The sequence below is a fragment of the Dermochelys coriacea genome, chromosome 11 (assembly GCF_009764565.3).
Source record: "Dermochelys coriacea isolate rDerCor1 chromosome 11, rDerCor1.pri.v4, whole genome shotgun sequence".
NCBI classification, from domain to species: Eukaryota; Metazoa; Chordata; order Testudines; family Dermochelyidae; genus Dermochelys; species Dermochelys coriacea.
Window position 1 is genome coordinate 70,033,738 of NC_050078.2, and position 10,098 is coordinate 70,043,835.

General features: G+C 44.5%; 1 protein-coding gene across 1 annotated transcript in view; it reads right to left on the reverse strand.

Moving 5' to 3' along the window:
- Positions 1–9,103, reverse strand: part of MREG (melanoregulin) — a 45,262-nt gene extending 36,159 nt beyond the window's left edge. Inside the window, exon 1 of the mRNA XM_038421934.2 lies at positions 8,923–9,103. Within this exon, the coding sequence (XP_038277862.1) occupies positions 8,923–9,011 (89 nt within the window). The 5' untranslated portion in view covers positions 9,012–9,103. The remainder of the gene's footprint in view (positions 1–8,922) is intronic.
- Between the last annotated feature and the right edge of the window lie 995 nt (positions 9,104–10,098).

The following is a 10,098-nucleotide window of genomic DNA, read 5'->3' on the forward strand; positions in this document are numbered from 1 at the left end:
ACAAGCTGACTGGACCTAATATTTATACTATTTGCTCCCTTAAATTTAGTGCTTTAAATTTTTTTTGTTCAGTACAGTCATTAACAACCCTAAAGGCATTTTGCCTGTGAATAAAGCCCCTTATAAACTATTTTTATAGGACTGCTAGCTTGTAAAGAATCTTTTTTTATACTTTACCTTAAATATCCATACAGGAAGGTTATTTAGGCTTCTGCTAGGCCAGAAAACTGTTTTTCCTTGTATTACCTGTAGCTTGATCTCTTGCAAACTATAATTAACAAATAAGGCAAGGAAAGAAACTTCAGAGGCAAGGATGGCACAACACCATTATTTCTAGATTAGTGCTGGCATGTGTTGAGTAAAGCCATTTCCAAATTAAATCTTTCTGGACTTCACTACTTTATATCCCAAACACTTCATTTAAGGTGCAACCCTGCTCCCATTAAGATTAATTGGAGTTTTGCTCTTAATTTCAAACAGGACCAAGATGTCATAACTAAAATCAGCATGCTTGCTACATTTTAATATGTTTTCAAGGTGCATTTCAATTATACACCCTGATTTGATCTTAAGTGTGAGCAAAGTTTTACTCGCTGGGCTGATGTAAGATGAACAGCTCAGGAAATTCTGCACCATGCCATCATCATCTTTTTGGACCAACTTCAGAGAAGTACAAGATCTAAATCACAGTCACTTAAAGTTCAATTAGTCGGGTCGAAACAAAGCCAGGTGTGAATCTCAAATATTTTGTTATTCATACTTTTATAGCAGCAATGCCTTTTTCCAGCCCAGGAAGTGCTCCACATAGTGTGACTGAAATGCAGCCACTTCTGGGGTGGAGGGCAGTAGTATCTCCTCATGTAGCACACTACACAAGACTGTACAAGTAGGGATATTGTTGGGATGCTGGAGCAAATGCCTGCTAGAGCCAGGAGGGGTTGTTTTAAGTGTCCATGCAGGCGAGACAGGTTCTCAGCTTCTAAGGTATCATTACAAAAAGTCTCCCATAGGATGAGATTAACTGCTGGAATAAGGCAGCCACAACCTTATTGCCTTCAGTGGAATTGCTCCCACTTATCAGCCCACAGCATTTAGTACTCATTTTGTCTCCTGTAAAAGAATACAGGGCTGAACCCATCCTAATGGGTTCAGAAACCTTGTGTTCCAAGTGCTAAGACAATCCCAGCCACTGGTCTTGAATTTTTTTTTTTTTAAATGTATTCCTCACTTCCGAAGGCACATGGGACACCACATAACTCGCAGAGACCCCATATTCCTATAGTGCTGTATCCTCCTACGTGACATTTAGAAGGAAGACATGGGGGAAAACCAGCACTAGATCACCACCACCACCACCACCACCCCCCCCCTCCCAGGTACAGAAGCCAAGTTGAGGGCATTTGGCGCATTGCCCGGCCTGGCCTCTATCCAGCAATTGCCGAGTTAGTGTTTCATAAACAGGTTACTGCTCCAAGAAGCTTTCAATATTTGAGAACGTATTATCTACTCTAAGAGCTTCAATTCTCTCCATTCAGCTGCTGCCTGAGAAGGCCCCCTTCTTCCAGAGGGCTCACCTTCAGAGCGAGACAGATTACCACGCGTTTCTTGTGTTTGATGGAAGAGGCTACCAAACCAATTTTTAAATCACAGTCTGCCATTTACAAAGGTTACATTAAATGCTGAGCAATTCATTTAGACTGAAAGCTCTGCCTTGCTAGATTTCACCATTTTCTAGAGCAAGACTTTACTATATTGGGAAAAAAATCTCTCTCTCCCTCTCTAACACCAGTTGAGTAATATGTTATTTTAATTTGGTTGGTACCCTTCAGATGGGGTTTGGGGAAGTTTTAATGATTTTCATTCAAAACTCACTTATTCGGGAATTAGATCCGCCAGAATAATCTTCTAAAACCCAGTTACAGGAGCTGAAATGCCAACCAATCAAAAAATGGCTGCAAGGTCCTCAGTTTAAACAAAAGTGCAACTCTTTCAAATAATGGCTACTGGGTTGTGGTGACACTAATAGCAAGGAAGGACTCATGAGACAAGGTGGCAGTCAGATAGACGTGCTTCTATAGGATTTCCTGTGAAAAGCCAGCATTATCTAACAGGATCATCACTATCATGTGTTACTAAAGAAAGGTGTTCCATGCAATCAGCTCACAAACTGAAGACTCACAAGGCTTTGCAAGATAATGAAACAATAAGGGACTATTCCTCTCTCGAGGCAGGTGCTTAACTTTCATTAAGTTAATGGGAATTTCCTGTAGCTGCGTGCACCAAGGTCAGGATTAAATGTCTATCTGCGTTATTATTTAGGTAGCATATTTAGAAGCAAGAACTCAGGACAGTTAAATCCATATTGCTTCCCACCTTCATTTGTCACGTCCATGCCACTGAAGTCCTGGACTTGCTAATTAAAAATAGATTTCAGAGCAGCAGCCATATTAGTCTGTATCCGCAAAAAGAACAGGAGTACTTGTGGCACCTAAGAGTCTCTAAGGTGCCACAAGTACTCCTGTTTATTAAAAATAGAGAGATTCTCCCCATCTAGGGAGGTGGTCTCTGGATTAGGCCTAGGCAAGTCTATTGAATTGGTTATCCTATGCAAAGGCCTGGAGAGCCACAGTTAGCCAAGTCAGCGGAAAGATTTCGCCCACATAGCTCCCTTTGACTTCAGGAGGCTTTGGATCAGGCTCTAATAGCCCAAGTGACGTTAGGAGGAGGGTGGGAAGGAGAAGTGCTGCAAGCAACTGCTACTCCAGTCACCAGGCTGAAACTCTGCACTCTGCTCCAGCATGCGTCAAGGATGTCTGACCCTCCACGCTTGCACAGTTCATCCACAGAGAGTCCAACTACGTGGGTCTTCTGCAGCTGAAGTGCCTCTAGGTCACATTGGTGCTGCTTTGACAGCCCTGGAGATTGAAGTGCCTCCTCTCCCTTCACAGCACAGTTTATATAAGCCTCTGAAATATGTCTGCAGAAACTGTGTATGTTTATACTAATCATGAGGTGTGACTGCAGCTTGAGTACCTGAGGGGCAATTCCATGGCCGAGAGTGCTTCAGTGTGGTCTGACCAACCTGTCCAGAACCTTGGCTACTTGCTCACCGGCCCAGTGGTAAAGAGGGGTTCATGTATGTGACATGGCACTAGAAACAGAGCATAACCTGGATCCTGCAGAGACTTACACCCATACTTACCACTGGTTTCAGAATAGCAGCCGTGTTAGTCTGTATTCTCAAAAAGAAAAGGAGTACTTGTGGCACCTTAGAGACTAACAAATACGTCGACGCACAGTCGCAGTGGTCTCCGTGAGTTGTACCTTAAGCGCCCCAATCATGAAACATTTTATTCAAATGCTTCACTTTGCACAGACTTCAAGGAGACTATTCAGAGCGCTCAAAGTTATGCATGTGCTTTGCAGGATCAAAGTCCTAATTCAGACAACTGAGGGAGAAATTGTTTTTGCCATTTTCAGACAAAATCTGAAGCATTTTAAGTCATGCATGCACCATTTGCAAAAAAGAAGAAACTGAAGGTGCAATATACCTCTGATGCTTTTATAAAACTGAAAAAAGTGTTTTTTTTAAATGAAATTTGTAAAAAAATCAGAGATTACTATACAGAGAGTGAAAATAAAGATCACCAGGGGAGTGCTGTAGAATTCTTGTATCACATTAACGAAAGGCCAAATTCTGCCAGCTTTATGCTGACTAGTATGTGTGAACAATCCCATTGACATCAATGGGATAATGGGTGCACAAGATCAGAGGCCTTACTGCACATGCTTAACTACACAGTGATCAGTCACACTGAAGTCAGTGGGACTACTCAGTGCATTAAGTACATGAGTAAATCTTGTGTAGGATTGGGGCCTTAAAGTCCTAGTGAACTAGAGAATCTGACCCAGGGTATTTGCATGCAAGGGGTACAGCCATTAGCACCCAAATCCTAAGAAGGCAAGAATGGAGCCCCCTTTTGTTCAAAGTCTAGGTCTCTCCTACCTAGTGTAAGACTTTAAATAGAAATGGACACAAATATATAGATTTATAGATATTAAGGTCAGAAGGGACCATTATGATCACCTAGTCTGACCTCCTGCACAATGCAGGCCACAGAATCTCTCCCAGCCACTCCTGCAATAAACCTCTCACCTATGTCTGAGCTACTGAAGTCCTCAAATCCTGGTTTAAAGACTTCAAGGTGCAGAGAATCCTCCAGCAAGTGACCCGTGCCCCATGCTACAGAGGAAGGCGAAAAACCCCCAGGGCCTTTCTAATGTGTTCATCACCATAGAATCTACCTTAGACACAGATGTAGATTCATTTAATTAAATATATTGCATTAAAATATGTTAAGATCTAGCATATACAACAGTCTCCATAAAGCTAGCCTCTACCACACAATGGTAACTAGAACAGGAGTACTTGTGGCACCTTAGAGACTAACAAATTTGAGCATAAGCTTTCGTGGGCTACAGCCCACTTCATCAGCTGCATAGAATGGAACATATCGTAAGAAGATAAATAAATAGACATAGATATACATACATACAGAGAACATGGAAAGGTGGAGTAAGAGGCCAATTAATTAAGATGAGCTATTATCAGCAGGAGAAAAAAAACTTGTGTAGTGATAACCAAAATGGATTAGACAGTTTTAGACAGTTGACAAGAAGGTGTGAGGATACTTAACATGGGGAAATAGATTCAATATGTGTAATGACCTGTACATTGGCCAAACCGGACAGTCTCTGTGCAAAAGACTAAATGGACATAAATCTGACATCAGGAATCATAACATTCAAAAACTGGTAGAACACTTCAACCTCTCTGGCCACTCAGTAAAAGATTTAAAGGTGGCAATTTTGCAACAGAAAAGCTTCAAAAACAAACTCCAACAAGAAACTGCTGAGCTTGAATTAATATGCAAACTAGATACCATTAATTTGGGTTTGAATAGAGACTGGGAGTGGCTGGGTCATTACACATATTGAATCTATTTCCCCATGTTAAGTATCCTCACACCTTCTTGTCAACTGTCTAAATGGCCATCTTGATTATCACTGCACAAGGTTTTTTTCCCTCCTGCTGATAATAGTTCATCTTAATTAACTGGCCGCTTACTCCACCTTTCCATGTTCTCTGTATGTATGTGTATCTGTATCTATCTATATGTTCCATTCTATGCGTCCAATGAAGTGGGCTGTAGCCCACGAAAGCTTATGCTCAAATAAATTTGTTAGTCTCTGAGGTGCCACAAGTACACCCGTTCTTTTTGTGGATACAGACTAACACGGCTGCTATTCTGAAACCTGTCACAATGGTAACTGATACCACAACTCATCACCTAATCTATAGGAGTTCAACATGTAGCAATTACTGGATCAGGCCTTTAGAATAGGGAGGTAATACCAGCATCTTGAACACCACCTGCGTGGTGAATGCTGACAGATGCTGAATTTAGTGGTTACCACTATAAAAACTACAACACAAGCTCTCCTAAGTGTACTGCAAGCACCTCTCCTATTCTGTATGTTATGGAAAAAAACATTGTAAATACCTAGAGAAGAGCTGTTTACTGCTCATGTGGTCAATATTGCCAGTTAAAATGTAACTGATTCATAGCACGTGGCCAGGAATGTATCTGTCAGTTGTTGGATGAACAACAAATACGATGAAGTGAGCTGTAGCTCACGAAAGCTTATGCTCTAATAAATTTGTTAGTCTCTAAGGTGCCACAAGTACTGCTTTTCTTTTTGCGAATACAGACTAACACAGCTGCTACTCTGAAAAATACCATAAGGGTTAATCAACTGAATTAAGCCACATGCTAAGAATGATTTACTCCACTGACCCAAGCTTTACAGTCTAATCCTATTGTTTAAGGTGTGCCATTCCCTGACCGGACAAAAGCTAGATGTCAGCGTTAAAACTCAAACACCAAATGGTGCTCCTAGAGAAGCAGCATTTGGGTAGAGTGGACAAGAGCAGAGCAGGTTGTATTACTAATGCTTGGGGAAGCCACTAATAAAATGGATTACATAACATGAATATTTAGAACATTTGACATGAAATACTAAGTTTGAGTCAGTTTCAGGACATTTAATTTTAATGATACTGTATTAATGAAAGGTTTCAGAGTAGCAGCCGTGTTAGTCTATATTCGCAAAAAGAAAAGGAGTACTTGTGGCACCTTAGAGACTAACAAATTTATTAGAGCATAAGCTTTCGTGAGCTACAGCTCAGCATCTGATGAAGTGAGCTGTAGCTCACGAAAGCTTATGCTCTAATAAATTTGTTAGTCTCTAAGGTGCCACAAGTACTCCTTTTCTTTTTGTATTAATGAAAGATCATAATCTCCTCACACAGAGTCTTAATCCCTTTTTTAAAAAAAGGGATTCTATTCTTTAGGAAGAATAGCCTTAGTGACTAGGGATAGGAATTTCAAAAGGAGACTAGCTCCTTTTATATGAAGTTTTACATAGTAGTTCTAGCTGCTGCTACTGCTTTTATTGAGACCAATAAACTCATGACATGCCCTCTTAATACTCTGGCTATTTAGAACATAAGAGCTGCCATCCCGAGTCAGACCATGATAAGTGGCCCTTATCAGAGCTTCAAGAGGAATGCACAGAACAGGGCACTTATGGAGTGATCCACCCCAGTCTTCCACTCCTGGCTTCTGGCAATCAGAGGTTTAGGGTCACCTCGAGCATGGGGTTGTGTCCCTGACCATCTTGGCCAATAGCCACTGATGGACCTACCCTGTATGAACTTATCCAGTTCTATATTTGGCCATTACAACATCCCCCAGCAATGAGTTCCACGGGTTACTTGTGTGAAAAACTACTTCCTCTTGTTCATATTAAACCTGCTGCCTATTAAATTCTTCAAGTGACCCTGGGTTTTTGTATTTTGTACCATTTTTGTGAAATGGTAAAAACACTTCTGTTCCACACCAAACATGACTTTATAGACCTCTATCGTATCCCCCCCTTAATGGTCTCTTGTCTAAGCTGAACTGGTTTAATCTTTTTAGACTCTCCCCATACAGAAGCCATCCCATACCTTGATCATTTATGTTACCCTTCTCTGTACCTTTTCCAGTATATCTTTTTTAAGATGTGATGACCAAATTGGACACAGCATTCAAGGTGTGGGAACATCATGGATTTAAGTGGTATTTTGACACCTTCGGTCTTATTTTCTATCCCTTTCCGAACAGTTCCTCATATCCAGTTAGCCTTTTTGATTGCTACTGTGCATTGAGTGGAAGCTTTCAGAGAACTATCCACTGTGACTCCAAGATCTCTTTCTTGAGTTCTAAATTAACAGTTACCATCCATCATTATAAAAGTATAGTTAGAAAAAATAATCCCACTATGCATTACTTTGCATTTATGAATGTTGTATTTCATCTACATTTTATTGCCTAGTCATCCAGTTTCGTTAGATCTCCCTGTAAATCGAAAGCAGACTGCGAGGAATTGGGTATCTTAGATTACGTTGTATCATCTGCAAACTTTGCTACCTCACTGTTCACCCCTTTTCCAGACCATTAATGAATATGTCGCACAGTACAGTTCCTTGAGGGGCACCCCACTGGTCACGTCTCTCCATTCTAAGAATGGACTGTTTATTCCTACCCTTCCCCTTCCCTCCCCAACTTTTAACCAGTTATTGATCCATGACAGGACCTTTCCTCTTGTCTCATGGCTGCTTAGTTTCCTTAAGAGCCTTTGATGAGGAGCTTTGTCAAAAGCTTTCTGAAAATCCAAGTACATCATATCAAGTGGATCACGCTTACCCATATACTTCTTGACTCCCTCTAGAAATTCTAACAGAATTAAGTAATTCTACTTAATAAGAATCCTGTTTAAAGTAGGACTAAGAAATCGGCCTTTATTCCAGATTTCCAGTGGGAATGATTTTGCAGCAGATTCTCTATAGCATGTAACTTAAATTGACAGTAAATGTACATCATACCCTCAAGCATCTGCATTCACTCACATTTCTAAGTACTTTATTAAGCAATCGTTGCTGGTATAAAATGAACCTGGATAATTCTCACTCACCCCCTCCAAAGTTATCTGCTGTAAAAAAAAAATATATATATATATATATATATATATATATATATATATATACACACATACATACATACATACACATACATACACACACTAAATTATATCATGTGCCAGTGGGCGGTGATACCAGTGTCAGGTTGTAAACCGGTTTCAGAGTGGTAGCTGTGTTAGTCTGCATCAGCAAAAACAAACCATGAGGAGTCTTTGGGGGCACCTGAGAGACTAACACATTTATTTGGGCATAAGCTTTCGTGGGCTAGAAGCCACTTCTATCAACCGTGGCCTTTGCAGGAAGTTAAGATTAGAACCTTTACAGGTTGGGCTGTTCCAGTCCCTGCCCCAGCCACGGGAATCCCAGCGCTGAGCGCGACCAAACCTTTTCACTCTGAAGAGCCATAAAAACTTCCTGCTCTTTCCAACCTGCGGTCCCTCCGCTTTACACACAAATCAGCCCAGCAACCCTCGGGGACCGACGCATCCAGGGACCAAACTGGGTCTATTTTTTTTTTTTTTTAAAAGAGAAACAAATCGTTGTCCCTAGATCTCAGCCAAGTCTGTTCCCTGCCCTTTACTTAGGGAAACGGCCAAGACCCGCACCAGACAGACGCCCCTTCCTCTGGCCCTCCGCCTGCCGAGCTCCCCCGCACTCCGCCGCGCCGCAGCCGCCGCCGATCTCTCGGGCGTGGGCCGCCGCAGGTGCCCGAGGAAGCCGAGGCGGGGGGACCCGATCCGGCACTCCGGAGCCGGCTTTGGGCGCCAGCGGGGGCAGCCCAAAGGCTCGGGGCTGGTTGCGGGGCTGGGGCCCGGGGGACCCGCCCTGCCCCTTACCTGACCAGCGGCTCCTTCTCCGCCCGCGCAGCATCCCCCGGGCGGCGGCGGCAGCAGCAGAGCGCGCCCAGCCAGTCCCGCAGCCCCATGGAGCCGCCGCGGCTCTGCCCCCGCCGGACGCGACCCTAGGCGGCCTCCGGCCCCGCGCAGCCCCCCGGGCGCCCTGCCGGCCGAGCGCGTCTGCCCGGCGCCGGGCTTCCCCTGGCCCGCTGCGCATGGGCCGCCGCCCCCCGGGAGCTCCAGCCGCTCGCCCGCGGGGCGGGGAAATCCCAGCCGGCTCCTGGCATCACGAGGGAGGGAAACCCCAGCTCCCCCCCGCCCCTCCTGCGCCTTTCTGTCCCCGCCCGCCCCGCGATCACGGCCGGGCCCCGCTGCGCTGCTAGCCCGGGACCGAGCCGGAGAGGCCGTAACTGGCCCGCTGCAAGCACTGGCCGCCGCCTCGCGGAGCGATAAACGAGTCCCGCGGCGGCCGAGGAAGCCGCCTGGGAGCCCCGGGCTCGGCCCCGGCGAAGCGACTCCCCTGCCTGAAGTCACCCCCCTCCCCGTGCTGGCAGCTCTCTGGCGAGGCAAGGAGGGCGAGGGCGTGCCCGTGCCCCTTCCCCAGCACGAGGACGATTTACACTCGGGGGGGGGCCTGGCTTGTGTCCCTCACAAGTTCAGGGCCCGACTGACACAACCCGCTTTCGCATTTGTGGAGCGCTGTGGCCCCGATCCTCGAAGGAGCGGAGCGGCCCAACTCCCCCATTAAGGATCTGGGTCTTGCTGACTTGAGTAATCCCACTGAAGTGAATTGTGTTACTCCTGTGAGTAAAGGTTCAAGGTAGCTAAGGATAAGATGAGGGCCTGCAACTCATTGGCTTGAGTGAAATGGGATAATACTGGATGACCTTAAATGGGTTTAGGATCCTTAATTTATGTTTGTGAAAACCACTTTGCTCTCTCAGCTTTTCTGCTAAAAGGCTCTGTATTATATATAGTGTTATCATTTCAGTTTTAAGTCATAGCAGCATCTTTATTATTTATATGTGTATTACCATCGCCCCTAGAAGCCTTAGTCTTGGATCAGGTCCCCAGTGTGCTGAGCACTGTACAAACCCAGAGCAAACAGATGGTCCCTGCTCCAAGGAGATTACCATGTAAGAGTATGGCTGCTCTGCTGCTGGGAGGTCTAATTCC